This window comes from Phoenix dactylifera, unplaced genomic scaffold (genome assembly GCF_009389715.1).
Source record: "Phoenix dactylifera cultivar Barhee BC4 unplaced genomic scaffold, palm_55x_up_171113_PBpolish2nd_filt_p 000357F, whole genome shotgun sequence".
Classification (NCBI taxonomy): Eukaryota; Viridiplantae; Streptophyta; class Magnoliopsida; order Arecales; family Arecaceae; genus Phoenix; species Phoenix dactylifera.
This window is the reverse complement of record NW_024067815.1, coordinates 245,572-268,395: the sequence shown is the minus strand read 5'-3', so window position 1 is coordinate 268,395 and position 22,824 is coordinate 245,572. Positions and strand designations below refer to the sequence as shown.

At 39.6% G+C, this 22,824-nt stretch overlaps 2 protein-coding genes across 2 annotated transcripts in view; both read left to right on the top strand.

Annotated features, from left to right (window-relative positions):
* Window positions 1-621, top strand: LOC120105754. The gene has a single exon (XM_039118490.1). It carries the CDS (start codon window positions 1-3, stop codon window positions 619-621), a length of 621 nt encoding a protein of 206 aa, XP_038974418.1.
* Window positions 622-1,052: 431 nt separating this feature from the next.
* LOC103718677 (prostaglandin reductase-3) overlaps window positions 1,053-22,824 on the top strand; it is a 67,938-nt gene continuing 46,166 nt past the window's right edge. Inside the window, 6 exon segments of the mRNA XM_039118483.1 lie at window positions 1,053-1,262; window positions 3,385-3,558; window positions 4,712-4,893; window positions 10,860-10,965; window positions 20,910-20,986; window positions 21,824-21,911. Coding sequence (XP_038974411.1) covers window positions 1,208-1,262; window positions 3,385-3,558; window positions 4,712-4,893; window positions 10,860-10,965; window positions 20,910-20,986; window positions 21,824-21,911 — 682 coding nt within the window. The 5' untranslated portion in view covers window positions 1,053-1,207.

Sequence of the window (22,824 nt, the reverse complement as noted above, 5' to 3'; positions counted from 1 at the left end):
ATGCTCAAGAATTTTGACAGAGCTATATCACAGTCCAGGGAGGTTATTGCAGCCTCAGCATTGTTCACTGTTGGGATGGCCGGAGACATCTGGGGCACTTCATCTGCTGTCATAGCGCCCAGGTTCGCCCTCGTTTCTTGGGTGCCCCCACCCCTTGGTCATCTTAAAGTGAATTTCGACGGGAGTATGTTGGTGGATGGTACTACTGGTGGTATTGGATTTGTGATCAGAGATTCCTGGGGCAGGCTGGTGGCAGCCGGGGGTCAGCGCACGCTAGGACTTACGGTTGTAGGGGCAGAGCTTCGGGCAGCATGGGAGGGGTTATCATTTGCGAGGAGAGTCCTCGGTGCCGAGAGGGTGCTTCTTGAGGGGGATTCCTCTGTGGTGATTGACTGGATTCGAGGTGTGGATAGATATGGCGATGGCCATCCTCTCATCAGAGATACTCGGAGACTAGCCCAGGAGTTGGGGGCTTCCAGGCAGCACACGTATTTCGGGAGGCGAACCAGGCAGCAGACTGGGTCGCCTCCTTCGTCGCCCGGCACTCTGGGGAGTTTCTTTGGACATCTATGGGAGACACTCCTCCCTCTTTGTACTCTTTACTTTTCCGTGATCTGGTAGGATGTACTCTTTTTAGAGCTATTTAATCTGTCGTTCTGACAAAAAAAAAAAATGCTTAAGAATTTTGTATTTACTATGCAGGCCAAGATTTTAATTTTTTTTTATAAGATATCCACGGGGATGCCGGAAAATATCAGTTCTTTTCGAAAATCTATACTTTCTCGCCAAGATCATCCGAGATCTCCAACCATCTATATGTCTTGGTCACCCATCAACATGATTGAGATGGGCCTTGGACAACCCACTTGGCAATGCGGATCGTGTGCCGAAGTGACGGCAAGGAGGTCCAGAAATGGGAGACCAGATGGGTCGACATTTCGCACAAAGTGGCGAACATGCCGAAACACGTACATTGGGAGAGGCGATCCAAATCCCGCTGATATTTCCAATGGACCGTCGTATTAATAATCCCATGCTAACTTCCAGAAGGCAAGACGCAAATCCACTACCAAACGGAAAAAGGCAGCCTGATACGTCTTTTGACTCGGCGTCACTCCTCGCTGTCTTCTATTAATATCATCACCGGTTCGCAACCCTCGTCTCCGCCCAAGAAGTTTTTCGAACCCCAGCTCAGATTGGCTCTAAGATGGAGCTCAAGCCCGGCATGTCCGCTCTCGTCACCGGCGGCGCCTCCGGAATCGGTAACCTGATTTCTCTCTTTATTTCTTTGCCGCGTATGTTTTCTTTGGCCGAAGATTGTGGTAGAAAATTCAAAATTTCTGCGAGAGGTTTGTTCAGGGACTGTCAGTCATTAGGAAACTGGGTGAGATTGCCCTGTTTGGTAAAAAAAGGGAGAGAGCAAGGACAGGACAGGCTCTCGCCCTTCTTCTCCCCGTTCTCTTTCCTTCCGTGTTGGAAAGTGGAGTTTTATGTTGAAATAAGTTCGAGTGATGCCTTTTTTTATCGATTGGCAATTGGTGTGAAGATGTGATGGATGACTCAAAGGGTGGAAAGTGGAAAGAGTTTCTGATCGGTATGAACATCAAAAGTATAGATCAAAAGTACAAGTTTTACTTTTTTTTGCCCTCCATTTTTTATAAATTTGGTCAAATAATGGATATGGTGATGGGTCGCTTTGAACTTGTGTAACAACATAAAACCTCATCCGAAAGGCTAGCTAAGAAGGTGTTACTTGGGTTCTTTGGTTGTGTACAAACAATCAAGATCTATTCAGTATATAGCTGATGTGGGGCCAAAAATATGCCCGTACAAGTCTTTACATACTTCTATTGAAGCTCTGATATTCTCATTAGGCTAAGGATCCAAATCCATTCAAATCCAATCAAAAGTACTATAAATCTAGTCATAAATACAACGATCAACTCTTGGTCAACCCAATTAGATCTATGTTGCAATATTCCCTAATCCACATGGGCCATGAACAGGTTCACTTTGATACTAGTGTTAAAAAATAAAAAATAAAATAAAGGGGAGGAATAGAATCACCTTCGGAATCTATTGAGATACTCGGAAGTTCACGTAGCCAGTATGTGGATATAGGTAGACTTGGTCTTGAGGTTTTGTCATACTTGATCTTAGAGTCCATCACTTATAGAAGTGCTCTAACATTCGGATTCCATAATAAGAGGAAAGTTGTTTCTGTTCCATCTCTTCTCCAACGGACATATTTGTTTGGGATTACATATTTGGTACAGTGGGGTATCACATACTCCGTTTATTTGGATTTCATTTTGCCACAATGGTCAACAACTTGGCGGCTACTTGATGGTTTATGTCCTGCTGAATACACTTACTTGCGAAATTTTTATTTTCTCTAAGCTTTTGGATTCTGTTTTATCGACATATGTGTTCTTAGTGATGCTTAAGGACAAAGAGCTGATGTAGAGACCATGTGAGTTTTTTGTTCTTGAGAGTACTGTGATTGGCAAATAAACTGGGGTCGGCTCTGCTGGAGTTCGGCATATGTTGAACTGCCATCATGACCTTTTTGTTAGAAATTGCTATTATTATTTTTTAGTTATGTGGAAAAAAGTATATAAACCATCTTCATCCATTACATAGTCATCACTATCATGGACTTTGTACATGGTGCAATCTTTTTCTCCTATGGTTTTTTACTTATATTGTTTTTATTGTTTTTATCATTTTATGAATCCATTACTCATTGCTTTGAGCTGAAAGCTTCTTTTACACCATGAGTAGCTAGGATTATAAATCTTGAAAATTGAAAAAAAGAAGTAACTCACATAAAATCTTAGGCAAATTGGAAGTTGGGTTTTTCCCGTCTTGCAGTTGCATAATGCTCGAATGGTACTTTGTCTGTTAAATAAAACCTTCTTGTGTATATAGGCTTATTCTACACTCTTTATCAGAGCAGATTTTCTGAACTATCAATCAAGTATATAGCATGAAGAGTAAATTCCTACATACCGAATATATTTAGGGCCTGTCTGAATCTCTGGTCACTTTACTATTTGCGGGCCTGTGACTGATGACAACAGAGGAAGTCTGATTTTTCAACATTTAAAACAAGTTACAATGCACTGACTGCTCTATTAATGTTTCTCCAAATGGCTCAAATCATAAAATATTCTGAAATATGATCTGTCAATATATTATAAGTTTTGTTTAGATCAGGATTCAGGAAATTTAAGAGATCAAAAGAGATCTTTAGATGTCAAACCAATGTGCCATTGTGCAATAATGTTTGTTATTACATGTTTCTTTGTAACGTAAAATTATCCTTATACAGGTAATGTGTATGTAAAGCCTATTACTAATTTTTCTATCAAACTTTTGTAGGTAAAGCACTTAGCTTGGCTCTTGCACAAAAAGGTGTATGTGTAACTGTGGTTGACAGCTCTGAAGAGAGGGGGAAGGAAGTTGCTCTTTTGATAGGAAAAGAGAATGAGAAGTTCCATCTGAAACTTAAATTTCCACCTGCTATGTTTATCAAGTGTGATGTGACGAATGCAAGTAAGTATTCCCATTTCCCAATTGCGTATGACAACTATCAATTTCTATACCTTAAGATATTTCTTTGAAATTTGAAACTAAATAGATTCTATTAGTTATTTTTTGCTGCTTAAATTTTTCCAAGCTTAATACAGCAACACAAATATCTAAACTTCTATCCATCTTTTGGATTGAAGTCATTGGCCTAAATATGTGACTGGATTTCTCATTAGCTGAGGAGGTAAACTACTATATTACAATTACAAAAGTAACTGCATATGAAATATAATATAGCACAGTAAGGGGTAGATACTGACTTACCATTGATGCTCTGCACATTATCGCCTGAATTATGGATGAAGGATTCCTCTTTCTTTGTTATTTACCTTTATTCTACAAATGGTATTGTATATACTTCTCAGAAAAATAATTATTTTTGTAGATAGCTATTCTTCCGTGCTTCTTTCTTTTAAAGCTTTGAATGTCCATGTACTAAAACAGACATATGAGAAAATCAATTGGATTATGGTTGTGAACATCAACCAAATGTTTCTAATGATTTATCATCTGCTATTACCAAGAAGCGGTTGGATGATATTCACTTGCTGATCCTATGATAATATGCACTTGCAGAAATTATAGTTGTACAGAAGATGATAAATGACCACAACTAATGTTGTTGTGATCTTGAGCCATGATCTGCTGCAAAACATGATATAACAAGAACAACGTTTTGGAAGCTGTTACCTATGTATGCATCAAGTGGCCACAAGATTAATATCAAAAGCATAAAAAATAAATAAATTTTCGGAGAGGAACTAAACCAATTGTGGCAGTCCACCTGTATCTTCAGATCTGCAAATCATGACAAATGTTTCTTTTTTTTGATTTTGATGGTGCATGATATACTTTCGCAAGAGGGAATAACTACGTTTAAATGCTTTATGAACATTAATGCCATCCTTATGATTACATTTTTTATAAAATGAATTGAAGAGAAATCCATAGTTATCTTAATTTCCACCATTTAACTTAATTAAATATTATAGGAAGCTTATTGGTTCATATTGATCAGGTACATCTTAGAAATCATCGGTATGTAAATAAATTATTTGTATGTAAGTTCTTGACTCTTTATTTAATGGCCTTGTAATTGAAAATTAATAATGAGCAGGTGATGTTGCTGCTGCTTTTGAGAAGCATGTGGAGACCTATGGAGGACTCGATATCTGTATCAATAGTGCTGGAATTGGCAATATTGTTCCATTTGATCAAGACAAAACTGATGGGAATGGCACATGGAGACGTACTGTCAATGTTAACCTGACTGCACTTATTGATTGTACACGCATTGGGGTATGCATACTCATTAATAACTGTTAGGCAATTCATTGTGATGACATAGCAAATTTCATTCTGAAACCTTAATCTAGAAACTTTTCTTTCTGCTACTTAAATATCTTATACACCCACTAAAATTGCGACTTCTTGAAGACAAAACTTGTGGATATATATTAGAGATTAGGTTATACTGAATATCCTACAGGCTAGATAGTATTTTTGAGCAGCAGAGCTGCTCACCTATATATCTGGGTGCTCTGTGAAATGTGAAGAAAGCTAGAATTTCAAGAAAATGATGAAAGGGATGAAACCTTTATCGCAAGAAGCCGAGAACTGTTGTGTGATGAAATTCATGATTGTATAAGTTGGCATTGTCAAGGTAGCAAAAAGCTATGGTTTGTAGTAATTCTTTGCAAGCAGATCAATATAATGCAAAACAGGCTGCCAGTGAGGTGCTTGGTCAAAAGAAAAGGAGAGAGCGGGAGTGAAGAACTTGATGAAAGCTACTATCAGTAGTAATTGAACACTTGAAGTCCTGCAACAAAAAATTCTAATGCTAGTATATATTGCGAGTTTGTGATCTGTATTATGCATACTAGTCTCTTGATTAAAAATTTTTAACCTCTTATTGTTTCCCAGGATACAAAAAACGAAAAGATAAAAGGAGAAAAAAGGAAGAGTTAATTAAATGGCTCAGACTACTAGTCTAATTGGATTTTTGACTTTCATTTCATTTTCTCATGATGGCAGAACTGGGGAAAGCTTAGACTAGATACTTGTAGAACTCAAAATTTTTACAATGATAGCACTTCCGTTCAATGGATGAGTTAACTCACTAATGTGTAAAATAGCTGGTTTTGTCCTACATCAATTGCTTCTCTCTTGTGGAGTTCCTCTTGTAGCATCTTTTAATGTTCTAAAGAATCTAAACAATAATGTGGACTCAACACTCAAAAGAACGACAAAATATATGATGAAGAATTATATTTTTCTTTTCACTAACTGCATCTATGTTTCTTTCTAACAATCTTGTAAGATTGTTACACTCAAGGTTTTGAGCAAGATTTTATGTCTGACGCGCTGAGGGGCACAGGGCATACTTTAGCGACTTCATAAGGTATTGGTTTGGTATAGGGACTTGGAACACCCTGTACCAACACGTTGTAAAAGTGCTCTGCCAAGTCCACCAGTGTACCATATATTGGTACTAGAATATACCATTGCCATACTATACCAATATGTCTTAGTTAGATACCAATATGGGGCACAATACTGAGGCTAAAAACATTAGGTTGGAGACTTGGGTTTCAGTTGGTCTTGTTGAGCAATGATTTTGATAGTTTGCTCCATGTTTTGGATTTTTATAAATGCAATATATTGGAAAACCAGTAAAATAAGAAAAATAATATATAAACAAAAAAAATCCAAGAGGGTGCATATTATGGTATTTGAAATTTTGAATACTTTTTATTGCTTGAAATTTTCTAAGTATGGTTGTGATATTTTTGGGGTGAAAGCTTGAAAGGCCGAAAACTGAAAAATAAAAATTATTAAAAAAAAGAAAAACATAAATAATCATTTTATATACGAGTCCAGTTTGCACCGTATCTTTCAATTTTTTGACAACAATCTACTCTTCTTATTCATAACATTGTAAGTATCTAAATATTGTACGAGTGTTAAAATGCATAGAAATATGAAGTTGGTATGTTGATTACCATTGTATATGGTTCTATATATCGGTACATGAGTTACAATTTAAATTTTGAAAAGATCTAAAGATATAGAACTGAGCTCGAATTATCCAAGTTCAAGTTCAAATCTTGTGAATCCACTCAGTGGGGGAGGGAGGCTCAATCTATTCCTTCAACTCCTTTTAACCTCTTCTCCTCAACAAAAATAACGCTATTTAATCTTAATAAAATGCTTTTGGAGTCTGGAACTTAGTTACCTGAAGTGGGAACAGTTGCGGAAATGGATTTAGGTGTAAGTGCAGGGAAATGAATCTCTCAAAAAAGTTTAGAATAGGAAGCACTTTGGAAGTGTATGGGAAGAGATTTTCCTTAGAGATTATGAAACAAGAATGAGATTCTAGGTAGAACTTTTTTGTTAGGTGCTTGTAAGGTGTTGAGTTATCATCATAAGTAATTGACCCTTATTTTAACTCGAAAAAGTAAAAGTAAAAGTTGAAATTGAGGTCTGTCCTTGTATTGATTGCCATTCTATATTTAAAACCTGTGATTGAATTTTTTCTGGCTCTTAATTTCTAGGGTCATTTCATGTTTAATCCCTAGCCCATGCATAACTGTGTATAAGACAACCATAACTGTGTAAAGGACTAAATGTAAGATGGCATTCAAACAAAAGGATTGGATATTAATTTCCCAAATAAAAATGATATCTGACACTAGTCATACTTGAAGCAATAAAGAAATGAATCCTAAAATACACTGAATAGCCAAATAATGATTGAACCTAGCATTGATGTTCATCCAGTGATATTTGGCTGAAACTCTGAACTGTATTGGAGTAATTGTTTTGGCTTTAGCTGAACAGATCATAAACACTATTCTATGATCAGGTCCAACCATGAGCGGTACATTATTCTTGAAACAGTTTGATTAGGTTCTGGCCAAAAGTTAACAGTTAAGACCTTTGTGATAAACCATACTTGTGCTTCATCCAAATGAGTTTCTTGTCAGTCATGTGCCTCAACCTAATAGAAAGTAGGTCTTCTATAAGAGGAAGTTTATTAATCCTTATCTTTTTGAATAGGAGGACATCATTGTCCTAAGCAGCTTATCAAAATTTAAACTTCAATGTTCATAGGCAAAATAATGGGTTATGAAAGTAAGACTTTGAATAGACTGATAGAATAAGAGGTGACTTCCACCTTGGTGTCAATGAGTTTGGTTTCCTTAGTTCGCAAGCAGAGCACCCCCTAAGAGCCTGGCTTCAAAGGCCTCCTTCCCTTGTGAATGTGATGAGCAATTTGCTGGAAGGCCTGGCCCACTAGCTAAAAAGAAAAAAAGAAACACAATAAGTCAAATTAGAATCAATTGTCCCTTCAGATTTTCGGATGGGGGAAATGAGGAAAAGTAATAATGTTGCACCACTATGGCATTCACTTAGGGCTCGTTTGGTTCGCGGGAAGTATTTTCCCTCCTAGGAATATGATTCCTGGGAAACAAATTCCTAGGAAAAGGATGCCTAGGAAAGTACTTTTGGCATGTTTGGTTGACCATGGGAAAATGACAAATTTTCAAAGTGCTTATGTTTGGTTGGCCATCCACTTTCCTAGGAAAGTTATGTATAATTTCTATTATGCCCTTAATAAAAATTAGGTTTTTAATGTCTCTTTAATGCTTCTTTAATGCTGAAGGGACTTTTTGGGAAAAAGTAAAAATGGAGTAATTCCTGCCTCATGGGAAAGTAACTTTCCCATGTTTCTCATGGGAAAGACTTTCCCATGAAATGTGGGAATCATATTCCCATGGGAATTCAACTTTTCCTTCTCTCTCCTTTGAAAACTCCAACCAAACAAGAGGCATCTCATTACTTTCCCGTTGACCACACTTTCCCCCCTTCTTTTCCCGCGAACCAAACGAGCCCTTACTGTCTGATGGGGAAAGATGTGATGGAGAATTGGATTGGCCCTGTGGGGGTACCAGAGGGAATAAAAAATGACATGCAGTCCCGGTAGTTTGAGATTCTGCATTGCAACATGTCTTTTCCAATTTCAAGGAATTTCTGGATCGTCCCTTCCATATTTAAGGCCTTTCCACCAAGTCTTTTTATGCTTCTCCTACCTATATGTTTTTCTCATCACTCTCCACAAACTGTAAGTGCTGAAATCAAAGTGCCCCAAGCTGTGTTCAACAAAAGAAAAATAAAAAATAAACAATGCCTCAGGTTGTTGATTTGGCCATGTCATTCTAACTCTGTTAGAAAATTGATAGGCTAGTAAAACAGAGTCAATTTTTCTTTTCTTCTTTATAGTCTTCTTGTAGAACATTTTCAAAGTCACACAATTTTTATGGCTAATAGATCTTGTAATTGGTTTAGTTTTATTGCTACTAAGCATTATAATAAATCTATGTGAAGTCTTACTAACCAGCATAAGTAAAAACAATGATAAGATGATTTTTTTTTTTTTTTTGTATTTTCAGAAGCTTTATTAGAGAGGTTGCCTCTTACTTATAAACAGCATTTCTTAAAAGTGTTTTGATTGTATTTCCTTTAATCGGCACAAATGTCTAGAAACAAGATGAAAGTCATAGTCAAGGTCGCATAGAAAGAACTAACTCGAGTAGTTGCATATGATGGATAAGGTTACTATGCTATAGTTATTTTTGGATTTTTGTACTATTTTCGGAAATAATTGGTTTTGAACACTAGTGCCTGAAATTGAATTAAAGGATGTATACTCTCCATATAAAGATCTTCTAATTTAGAGGATGCTCATTTCAAAATTTTGCCCTAGAAGATGAAGATCTATATATTGAGTATGGTTGCGGCATATGACAATTTATATTTAAAAATATAGTTTATTAGTTAAAAATATTAATTAGTTGATTTTTATTTTTATGGTTATATATGATATATAGGGTTGGAAATGGGCTAAAGCCAGCTTAAGGTCTGATGGGTAGGGCTGGCTTCAGGTTGGGCCTCGAGTCAAGCCCGATATTGTTCGTGTTGGGCTTGGTCCTAAAAATAGGACCCAAATAATTTTTAGGCTGGGCTTGGCCAATGCTTGGGCTAGTCAGAAGCCCAAGCCTGACTTCTGGCCCAAAGCCAGATTCGAAACTCGGCTTGATCTTAGCCCGAATTCATTATTAGGATCTTTTGCCAGGAATTCATTATTAGGTTAGTCTAGAGCAAGGTCCGTCGTACCGATGTACTGGTGGGCGCCGGTACTGGTTCGGTACCGGTCTTGGTTCACGCATCCAAAAGCTCCAAAAAAATTTGGAATCGGTACGGGTTGGTTCGGATCGGTATGGGCCGATATGGGCCGGTACCAGTTTTTAACACCGAACCGGACCGGTTAGAGCTGGTACCGGTTCGGTATGGGCCGGTTCAGCATTTCTTAGTCTAGACCATTGTGCCAATTGGGCCAAGAATTTTTGGTCAATTGAGGCAATTCAGGTTGGGCCCAACCTTTTAGCTAAAACAGGCTTATTCGGGTCATCCCAAAGGGGCTTCGAGCAGGCCTCAAGCTTTGGCTGGGATTTGGGAAGAAATTTTGAGCCTAAGCTCGGACCGAAGCCCTAACAAATTTTTTGGGCTGCACTTAAGCTAGTGTGTGGCCCATCCTGGCCTAGTTCCAAGCCCTAATGACATGACAAGATTGTGTTTGAAGTCTAACAAGCCTTTATTAAATAACATTATGGGCCCCCTACATAGGAATCCTGGCTTCTCCCATGGTTGGGGCATGACTTGGGTTGTCGGAAAACTTGCACAAGAAAAATAGTTAAGGCCACTTCTGCTGTGACCTATTTTAAGCGACGTGAACATTAGCTTGGCTAAATTCTATAAAAACTGGAAGAGGAAGATGACTTGTGGAATACTATTGTTACAAAGAGATATTAAAAGACTTGTTGGAATCAAGGTTTGCCGTATCGGTACCGACCTCCGTACCGGTACCGGATCCTGTACCGGTGCCATACTATTATAGTGTCGGTATGGTACGATATGCGGTATGTCTGGCAAATCGAGTGTCGGCATCGGACCGGTACTGTCTGGTATGGTACGGTACAACATACCATGGCTGGAATAGAATGCTTTCAAGTCTATAGCTTCAAACTTAGGCTTAACAATTTTGATTTTATTTATCTAATTTTTAATTTTCCATTGAAAATGGGCCTATTTTATCTGTAAGATTTTGTTGTTATAACAGATAAGAATGTTTAGTTAATATATACTGTGTAAAATATACTGAAAGCTCCTTCTATTAGTTATCTGATCACAAATATTTTTCTCAGATTCAAACAATGCTATCTAGAAAAAAGCCTGGTGTGATAATAAATCTGGGCTCAGCCTCAGGTCTTTATCCCTTGTATGCTGACCCTATTTATTCTGCTACAAAAGGTTTGTCTCTCTCTTCTCTGACTTCATTGTCCAACTGTCCAAGTTTCAACTTCTTAAATGAACTACACAGAATATGGACTTACAACCATCTTTTCAGCTTATATTTTCTGTTATGTTCTGTGTGTATCAATTTTGGATATATGAACGACAAAACATTCATATATGTATGTATGTTTGCATATGTGGTATAGTTATCTTGCTCTGGGTGGACCAAGTTTGTCACTTTTCCTACTGGAAGATGACAGTTGCATCTCCCATCTAATGCTTAAGCTAGCATAGGTGTATCTTTGTCATTTGACTGCTGCCACCAATGCACATTTTTTTGATTTATTGATTACTTCACTGTTTAATGCAGTAGTGGCCACATTTAAATTATAGAAGTACTCCCATACAACTAACACTATCTAATACAATCCATGGTGGTGAAACTGTCATCTTCCAGTAAAACCAAGATATGAACTTTGGTTTCGCAGGAACATTGCATCAACATATATATACTTTTGTATGTTTGCACATGTATATGCTGTTGAATTAGAATAATTTGCTCAACTAAGGCATGCAAACCATTAAAGTAAAACTAATCAGTAAAATTAATCACATGATATAGCAACAAATAATAAATTTCATGCACTTAGTCATGGCTTGGTGCAAGAATAAGGGTCATAAAGTTTTATTGTTGACAAGCAAATAAACCATCTATAATATTGTAGACTTGTCATTACATACAATGATATCAAGTATGACTTCACATTTTATCCATATGAGAATTTTATAATATACATTGATATAACAACTTGAAATTTAACTAATATTCATTAGGAATCCCTTTGTTTTTCAAATATGAAAAATGGTTCCACCAGCATTTTGATGTTATCTATGGACATGATTATGTTCATATGCTCTTGCTAGTATTAACTTAAGAACCAAGACTCTATCTAGCCTATTTTTCTTCTTTTTTGTTCCGGGGGTTTTTTTGTTTTGGGGGGGGGGGTGGTTAGGATTCTATCTTGCTTTTTCATATGCACAAGCATGAAATTAAATCACAGTGCAATCTCATGAGAACATAAATTAACTGGCTTGGATTCATTTGAATTGAACATAGATTAAAGTTTTCCAAGTCTGAAGGACATAGCCAAGAGTTTCACATTAAATATCATACGAGCATAATGTCAAACCATATGATGGTTGATATTAAAATAGTTTTGCACTAGACAGGTACTAGAATTGGGTTGTTGCGGTTCAGGTTGTCTGCAGGAAACAATTCTTAGTTGGATATGTGCGTGTGCATTTTTCCAGCTGCACATTAATCTAGAGTCCATTATTCTTGGAAGAGTGCCTAGATTTGCCCAAAAATCAAAATGAATCTGTGGAGGCATGGTTAGAGAGCCATGTCACTAGGATTTAGTCAGGTATTGGACTGTAAATCTGCTTTCCTTTGATCATGGAGCTTCATCATGGTGGCACAAGAGGTGATGCCCCATCTTATACATATGTTGAGGAAGAGCACCCAGGTGACACTATGCTGGTCGTTATTCAAGTACCATGCGATCATCATGTTTGTGGCAGCATTATGTCTGGAGAGTTTACACAATAGGAAAAGGAATATCATGGTATCAATCAAGGTTCGTCGGACCGACCGTACCGACGTATCGGTGAGCACCGATACCAGTTGGAACCGGTACCGAACCGGAGACGCGCACGCGGACGCGACCGCGCGTGGACGTCAAAAAAAATATATAAAAAAACAAAAAAAGGGTCTGCGCGCGGACGCGTTAAATGCTGCAGAGTGGCATCGCGGCCGCGGCCGCGTGTGAACGTCAAAAGAAAAAACAAAAAACGCGCGCGGACGCGTGCCACTTTGTGGCATTAAATGGCCCACGCGGGCTGGCATCCCGCATGGGCGCGCTGCCGCACGAGGAACCGCGTGCAGGCGCGATTCTTTGCTGGGGAACCAGTCGCGGGCGTGGTTCCCTATGCGGAGAATCGCGCGCGGGCGCAGGGAATTGCGCGCGCTTGCGCGCGATTCCCATAAAAAAAACACTACGCACGCGATTCTCCGCTCGCGCGTCTGCGCGCGATTCCCAGAAAAAAAAAGCACCATTCTCTTGATATATTCTTTGGTCTGCTTCTTTATGTTCAGTTTCTTTTGCAATTTTGCCCTTGGCAAGTCTACAGAAGCAACATGGGCCACCTCATAGTGCACGTGTCTCTCTTTCTTTCTCTCTCTTTTGGAGCAATTTGAGCATGTGAAATTCATTGCCTAAATGAGCCACTGAATTAACACATTATATCTAGCTCAAGAGATATGTAGATGGTGCAGTTGGTTCAAAACAAATACCAATATCAGGACTAAATATTACTTCGATGGCAGGTATATAGAGCTCATAGGAACCTTAGAAATGTACATATAAAAATGACATTAAAATACCAATAATAGAATTGAAATTGAAGAAAAACTTAAGGGTGTCAACCGGCAAAGTTGGTAAAGTCTCTTGTATTGATATAAGAAGTTTGGGTTTGATCTCAGCCTTATCCTGATTTTGAGCTAGACTTCCACCTAGTTCTCGAGAAAAATGGAAGTAGAAATTCTCATGGAGAAAAATCACAATAATAAAATTTTCACATAATGTGGACTAATAATCATAAACAAATTGCAAAGGTACATGTTCGTTGGTCCATATCAAAGTGACACCACCTAACAGATGAATTACGTAACCACCATAACCATTCAACCTATTCTCAACTATTTGTGGTCTGCTTTATGGATCCTCATTCGTCAAGTATTGCCATTTAGTTTCTCCATATCTTTTTTATAAACTCCATCCATGATTCCATGTTATCTTATATATCTTCTGCTCTTTTTCTTACAATTTTAAACATAAATTAAAGTACCTCCTCTTGCTGGAGCATTTGCAAATCTTTGTTGTATATATCTATACCCAAGGTTTGTTGAATCGATATTGAAGGCCGTACTAGTTGGCGACCAATTAGGCAAGATATAGGTCCATATTGTGGCATTCCGGGCTGTTGCCCAACGTGACAACCATGGTCTGCCGTACCGGTCCGTACCGGCCGGTACGTACCGGTCCGGCCTGGGACCGGTACCGGATCAGCGTAAAATTCGGTACCGGTAATTTATTGTTGAAGAACCGGTACGGGACCGGTACGGACCGGTACGGGACCGGTTCGGACCGGTACGCCACCGGTACGGATCGGTACGCCACCGGTACGGACCGGTACGGGACCGGTTTCGTACCGGTCCGGGCCGCCACCGGTACGCCGACCGGTACCGGTACGGCGGACCTTGGTGACAACCCAAGAGGGGGGGTGAATTGGGTTTTTCTGAATTTTTGGTGCTTTAAATGTTTTCATAGTTAAGTGCGGTGGAAGCTTTCTTAAGTTACTTCTGTGAATTTACCTTAGAGCAAGAATCAAATATAAAGCAAGAATAAATACAAGAACAAGCACAACACAAACAAAACAATGTATAGTGGTTCGGTGCACCTCAAGCACCTACGTCCACTCCCTAAGCCTTTCCTTGGGAATTCACTATAATCCCTCGGATTACAGTTGGATTGTTTTCCGGGCTCACAATCCAAAACTTTTACAATTTGGTTTTTCGGGATCACCAATAACCTATGTTGGTTTTGCGGGCTCACCAACAACCTACACCGTTGGTTTTACAGGCGCACCAACAAACCTATACCGTTGGTTTTACGGGCTCACCAACAACCTACAATGTTGGTTTTACGGGCTTACCAACAAACCTTACAACAAGAATAAAGAACAAGGAACTAAAGCTCCTAAATGAGCAAATAAAACAATTATGAGCTACAAAGAAGAGTTTAGAATATAGTTATCCCTTTAATAAGGCTCTTCTCTTCTTTGTCAAGATTGCTTCACTCTTCAAGGGTTGGTGGAGCTCTTAATGTCTCTTGGAATCTGCTCAATCACTTCCTTTTGGCTCTTTGAATGAAGTAATTGAATGAAGCTTGCCTTGCTAGGGTTTTCTCTTGAATGCACTTGATGTATTTCCAAAAGCTTGCTTCCTCTGATGAATACTCCCTCTTAAATACTTCTCCAACCTTCAAATAGTCCTTCCTGACCGTTGGATTGAAGAAACTAGCCGTTTATAGCCGTTGGAAGTCCAAAAAGCACTTCTGCACAACTAGCCGTTATGCTTCTGCCCGTGCTTGGGTCGACCCAAACTTTTCTGGGGTCGACTCAAACCACTGTTCATCAGACTTGGGGTCGACCCAACTTTCACTGGGGTCGACTCATGCTACATTGGGGTCAGCCTTCTCAGGAAACACAGAACCTTATATTTCAGCCGTTTTTCACTGGGGTCGACTCAACTCTTTTTGGGGTCGACTCAAGGTTGGGTCGACTCAAGTTCCATTGGGGTCGACCCTCTCAAGGATTCCAGAAACTTGTTTTCTTGAGGCTTGAAGATGGGGTCGACTCAACTTTCACTTGGGTCGACCCAAGTACTGTTCATTCCGTGCCATAAGTGCTAGAATGTGCCAGAATGTTTCTAAAACGTGCCAGGATCGACTCCATCTCTTCTAGGGTCGACTCCTACTCTGTGCCAAGTGTTCCAAAGGCATGCCACTTCGTTCCAAGGCGTGCCAAATGTATCGGGGTCGACTCTAAACTAATTGGGGTCGACTCTAACCATGTTTTTCTGCACTTTGAAGGTTAGTTATGCACATTGAAACAATAATATGATATTCCAAGCAAATTACGATGCATGGCACAATAGAGTTTCATACCCTTAACAGTAGAAATTACCGAATTGCCCTTTTAGGTATTTTTAACGTGAAACTTTGCCAAAATGGATTCTTGAGCTTTCTACCATTCTCTATTACAAATTATATCTCGTTATCAATTCTTGAGAGTGGTTTTGACCATATATTCTTAATGTATCGTGAATGTATCGAGGGTGTGTCATATATCAATGATGTATCGAATATTTCTTCCTTACTCACTTATGTACTGGATTAATTGAGTTAATAGCATTAGCACTTCCATATGGCCTCAATGGATTTGTAAGCATCAAAATAACACTAGGATCCTCATGGGCATATCAAAACAGGGAGAGTTGGAGAGGAAGGGAGAGAGGGAGAAAGAGAGGGAGGGAGAGGGATGAAAGGGGAAAGAAGGAGAGGAAGGAAGGAGAGAGAGGCCGAGAGAGAGGCTTGGATTTGGTGAGAGAGAGGGGGAGAGAGGCCGAGAGTAGGGGTGGCAATCGGGTCGGGTCAGACATAAATGGGTCGGGTCAGATGTAGGTCGGGTCAGAAAATCATAAACTTGAACATGACCTGTTTATTAAACAGGTCAGAAATTACAACCTGAACCCGACTTGTTTATTAAACAGGTAACCCGACCCAACCCGTTTAACCTGTTTAATAAACTGCCGAACCCGACCCCACCTACCTGACCCGATCTGACCCGATCCGTTTAATAATTGTCCTCGGGGACCTCGACAGCTTGAAAAATTTCAACAGATCGGAGCTCTCCGAGACTCCAATGCGTTGTCGAGCCTCATGTACCGCCCGTCGTCAGAGGAGATGGGAGAGGCGAGATGGGTCCTCTGCTTCACCGATCGGAGAAAAAGAGCGTGTTGAAGCTGTAACTGCTGCTGCCTCTCCATCTCGTTGAGCGACCGCTTTAGTAGACCTCCGGCCGCCGTGGCTCCTCCTTCGCCGCCGGCGGGCTTCGATCGGTTCGGCAACAACAGCATCTGGATCGTGGATCCGGCTCCGAACCCGAAGCCCCCGCGGAGATCGCGCCCCGGGAACCCAGATGCTATGGCTTCGTAAAGATCACGTACCAAGGGATGATCCGGATCCTTGGAGGATATCTAGAGTTAGGGTTTCATACCTCTCAGTCTTTGGATCTGAACCAGAGAGTGGGGTTGATGATCGGGGGGGCGGTAGGAGCGAAGGAGAGCTAGGTTCAAGCCTTTGAAGAAGGGGTGGGGCCTTGACGTCGGCCGGGCCGCCAGCTGGGGGGAAGGCGAGGGGCTGCTTGACGATGTTGCGGAGGGTGGCCTTGTTGTTGGGCCTGACGAAGGGTGTTCGGTCGTAGAGAAGCTCGTAGAGGAGGACGCAACGCTGCCATGGGACTGTGGGAGCGGCCGGCGGCGACCTCGTGGGCGACATACTCGTGGGTGTCGACGAAGGAGCAGGACCGGGCGGCGACCGGCTCAGCGACGAATCGGCGGGAGGGGAGAGAGGGGGTTGGCTTGCGGGGGTGGAAGAGGCGGTCGGGGAGGCAGGAGGGGTCGTCGGCACCGTCGGAGGGGTCGGAGGCGGCGAGCTCGAGGTTGGGGGAGGAGGTGGACTAGAGGGAGAGGTCGAACCAAAAAAAAAGGGGGCACCGATGCCCAAGTGAACTTGGAGAGAATATTTTAAACGGGTGATGGATCCTTGTGGGCTGTGGCCCTTATCCAACCTGACCCATATATTAAACGAGTTATACAGGTTAAACAGGTTAGACATCTTAAACCTGTATCCGACCCAATTAATAAATAGGTTAAACGGGTCAATCTGTTTATGATCCGAACCTGTTTAGGCCAAACCCAAATCTGTTTATGGGGGGTCGAACACGGGTCGGGTTGGCGGGTCAGGTCATATTTTGCCACCCTTAGCCGAGAGAGAGGCTTGGATTTGGTGAGAGAGAGAGGGAGAGAGTGGGAGGGAAAGAGGAGGAAGAGGGAGGGAGAGGAAGGGAGGGAGAGAGAGGCTCGGATCTGGTGAGAGAGAGCGACTTACCTGGGTTGTAAGGCGTTGCTGTAGAACCGGCTGGGGACAGAGGGGTTGCGGATAGCATTTCGATATGGCGAAGGGGGCAAACGAAGGCAAAGAGGGGCTATTGGGCATTTTTATGTTGCGAACTGAAAGGGAGGCTTGAACCGTGGCGGTAATCGATTGGCCCGGCTTGGCATGCTCCAAACCGGCAAGTTCGGCAAACTATGTCTTTACCATTTCAATCATTTTCCATCACTTTGTTTTTATCCTTAATTTGTGCAATTCATAAACTTTTTTTAACATATTCATTTCTTTATTTTTCTAGTTTTTTCACAAATCCATCTTAACATTCTTATTTTTTTCATACTCAACTTGTTTTCCACACATACTATTGTTTTTATAAAATTGCTCTTTGAAGCATGCTTTATAAGCCTCAGATATTCTGCATCAAAAACTTCATTTATGATGGAAAAGAAAATTCCTCTATATAAACCAACTCTCCCCTAACTTCAAATCCCACGCAAATGGTTGTCTCCTCTATCCGTCCTTATTATTCAATATTGTTTCCTTTCGCTTAGCCTTGCTATCACCTCTCCTACTTTAGCTTTACCTAGAATACCTTGCACTTTCCTCCTACAAATAGCACTTGCTTTTTGGATAAGTTATTAGAAATCTTTCACTATCGAATGCAAGCTTCCTTGCCTCTGTTTCTGTTTCTTTCTCCCCTAACATTTCAGCCTCCAATTTTTCCATCTTCATTCTCTTTGAGTTCGAACTCTTCTCTATTAGTTTACTAGTTAATGCTTCTGACTATGAACCTTTTGCATTGCATAAACAGCTTCTTCCAACCACCAAACCCAGGGATGGAATTGGTGTTTTGCGTGAAACTACTCTACCTAGATTAGACTTGATTCATCCATATGAACAGATGACACTATCATGGCTTGACATGAGATTCTTCACTAGGTCCATTGATGCTTTTCATGTGTTCGGATCTAGTGGGCTTTCTCCATCACTTATCCAAAAGGAGTTGGCATCTTAGTGCTTTCATTAGTCTTCTTAACCTTCTCTCATGGCATTCCAATGGTTGTATATTGCATTACCATCCCTCCATGATTCACCCAATGACTGTTCCCGAAGTACTTAGAGAATTACAAACTTTTCTGCAAAACCTTCTAAATTCACATGGTTGGTAATATTGGAGCCTTTGCACTTTCTTTTGAGGAGTGCTTGACATTTGAGTTCCTCCACTTATGTCGTTGGTGCGTTGAGGTTATGTCTCAAGCTCCTAATTGATGTTGCCTTAGCATTAATTGCTTTTTGGTATGAAACTTAGTAACTTGCAAATAAACTTAACCAAGACAGCAATTCACCCCTAAGTTTACCCGATTCTTCTAGGTAAATGGATTTTTTTGACTTGCAACATTTGTTCATGCCAAACTCCTAATTCATTGTATCTCCTCCATACCTAAAAAATTCACCTTTCTCCATGATCAACCTTTTCGCAAATTTATACTATACCCATCTATAGGAACCATTCTTTCAAAAACCTACTAGGAGTTTGAAGAAAAGAGGAAAAGACTCTTTGAGCCAATCAGCCAACCATCAAGCACGATTCTAATTCTGTGTTATTAAGCTCCCATTATAAGCTCTGTGATGTCTAGGAACTTGCAAACATCATTGCAGAAGATCATAGCTTTGAACTTCTTAAGGTTGTTCCACTTATATGCTTCCCATTAAAAGCAAGATCACTTAACATAAGCTCCATTTCCCCCTAATTTTGACAAATCAATGGTAAGTATAGAAGCTTGATGTAGATAGAGCATGCTATATCCATTCTTAAGTTCTCATATTCAACCCTTTTAAGTGTTTGATAAATAAAAATCACTCATATCTCCCAATCTATTGTCCTGATGGGAAGTTGATAGATGTTTCTTCATCATCTAAAGATCATGCTTGCCATTTTTCGTTTCTTTTCCACATAATAACCCAATACCTTTTCCATACTCCTCTCCTTAATCTTGGTCCAGTTTTGCTAGGAAATTTTCTTGGTTGCATAGGATATTAAAATCACATTTCGCCCTTGGTAAAGTAACAATTACGAAAGCTTTCTCCTGTTCTTCCCTCTTAATGACCTCCACGCCTCATCTGCCCTTTATGTAGCTACGAGGAAGATCCCTATACCAAGGATCGCCGAATCGGTACTGGTAGGCATACCGATTGGCACCGCTACCGGTTCGGGACTGGTACGGTTGGCCGGTTCGGGCCGATACAGATCGGTACGGGCCAGTACCGGTTTTTAACAACTAACCAGATCGGTCAGAGTCAGTACCGGTTCGGTACAGGCTGAATCGACCGGTACGGGCCGGTTCAGCATTTCTTGCACTACATTGGGCTCTTGTGTTTGAAGCCTCCGCATCAAAAGCACCTCATGACATTTCTACAAGCTTTTCTAACATGTATCAGTGACCTCAAGATATAATAAAAAATCTTTTTTGGGAAATTTGCTGAGAAGAGAGTAGCACTTCACCTTTTGCTTTGTGGGCAAATGATTCATCATACCTCCCCCCCCCCCCCCCCCCCCCCCCAAAAAAAAAAAAGAGGGGAAAAATCTGGCTATTTTGATATCCTTCCTAAGAATCAGATCTTAACTTGGCCTGCTAGAAAGCCCTTATTTGATGATTAAATCTGGTTTCTCTAAGTGATTAGTGCTATAATGGTGCTCCTTTGATGCTCTAGACAACATTTTGTGGACTTAGATGTCCACTAGAAAAATTATGCTCTGTGATCCGAGCCACTGATTTCATCTGCTTCATCATTGATGCAGGTTAAGGCTTGGTCATTGTCTTCATCTCTATCAGAAGCATGTGACAATAGCTGGAATAATGATAAATGGATAGGGGGTACAAATATAGTCCTAGTGTTACTTATACTTTTTCCCAATCTCACGGGAAAAGGAACCAAAAGCTTGATGTGTAATTATAGTTTATAATCATGGGTTGATTGAGTAAATGCTTAAGAGCCAAAAAGCCTTGCCTAACATATGCTGTAAAAGCAAGCATCAAGGATTTATTCCCTTGCACACATACATGCATGCATACGTACATAAGTAAATGCATGTGTGCATGTATGTATGTCTGATTCACTGGGCTATATAGAATGTTTATGCACTCAGAATTTTGTGTTTAACAGGTGGTGTTGTCTTATTCACTAGAGCACTTGCTCCACTAAAACGCCGAGGAATTCGTGTCAATGTGCTTTGCCCTGAGGTAATGTATACTTGGAAGTTGGAATTAATGAAGTTAAAATTATTTTTACTTCTCGAATAATTTTTCTTTTTTAAAATTCAGAGTTCCTTAGAATAAGATTTATTTAAGCTTATTTCAAAATGTCCTATATTAATTATTGTTAAGTACCATACAAAGCCAACTCTTAGTAGTTGGGAAAAGGCTTGATAATTATAGTTAGGAGGCTGTTCTTAAGATAAATAGAATCTTGGAGTCAGTGTGTTCATGTCAATAAATATCCAGACTACTTATGCCATGTCCAAGGTGTTAAAAGAACCATCTACTTACTATTTCTATTCAATATCATACATTGTAGAATATGTGAACGCATGTTTCGTTTTTTAAATTAGTTAGAAAAATTAAAAATTGAAATTATTTTAAGAATGCGAAATTGTAAATTTATGAACTTTTGATTTATTTGGTGGAAATTGTTGTTTGATAGATACAATCATATTTATTATGAGTAAGATGTGTTTTCGAATCAATTTCTATGTTTTAAGTGAGTAAGTGCAAACAAGATTATATTTCTAAGAATCCTATACTTTTCTATTTCTTTTTTTCTTTTTTTCTTTTCCCCCTGATTTTAAACTTGTAATGGATTTGTCAGCTCATACTTAGTGAGTAACATGATGAAGATTTGTATCAATATCAGTTAGCGTCTTTTCATGTGAACTGAATGTTCTCTAAAAATCCATGTAGTGACGAGTAAATTTATTTTCTTGTTGTTCCTAAATTATACAGCAGATATGGAATAGTGCTTGCTCATGATCTTATTATTGATCTGTAATTTGTCTACACTCACTCTCTAATCACATGCAGTTTATTCAAACTGAGATGGCATCAAAGGTGGATCCTAAACTAATTAACGCACTTGGTGGCTTCCTCTCCATGGAGATGGTTGTGAATGGTATGCTATCTTGATGATGGTTGCTAAGTTTGTACAAGCTTCATGAAAAAACTTCAAATTCATTGAATTTAAATATTTCAATTTTAAAGTTATGATTTGATATTATTGGTATCTATATTTGATTGCCATTCACACTTTCTTTCTTTGGTAGTTTTATTATTAGTCTTGAACTCTTGATATTATTTTATATCTTGTTGTACTAGTAGTTCTGGTTGCAAATTTTTTTAAAAGAATTGATGCTCGTAATAGTTAATATAGGTTGCAGTGTGATGCTTACAATTATGGTTCCCAGCATGGTTTGCCATACTAGCTGATATTGGTGCGTACGACCGTACGATATAGTACAGATATTGGATCGGTATGTGGTACGGGAGGCGCACTGAGTGTCGATATGCCAAACCAGCCCCATACAACCGACACAGTAACAAGATGGCACTGGCATAGAATTCTGGTAGTGAGACAGTGAACCTTGGTTCCCATTACTAGTTTCAGTACCTGTACCGATATCTAGCTGGTACAATGTTAGTACAAGGTGGTTCATGATACCGACATTCAGTACACTCCTTGTACCGAGTATGGGTTCGCTACTGGTATGTTATGGTATACTCAGTATCAGGCAAAATGGTCTAGTATTGTGTACTGTTTATTTAAGACCCAAAAGTAGTTGTTAATTTGAACAAATTTTGGAGTATGCATCTTTATCACGTCTACATAATTCTTCCATTATAATTACTATATTACCTCTTGTAATATGTATTTGGGATTATGCACATACCAGATACTTTTAAGATATCTAATTATAGTACTCTTAGAATTAACATACAACTAGAATCAGATTGGAAGATTTGGACCACATGCAATTGTATGATAAAGTATACTACATGAGAAAAATTATAGGGCTTCAACTAGCCAG

Excerpts from the sequence above, each read along its gene's own strand:
- LOC120105754 (XM_039118490.1), top strand. The coding sequence starts at position 1 with ATGCTCAAGAATTTTGACAGAGCTATATCACAGTCCAGGGAGGTTATT.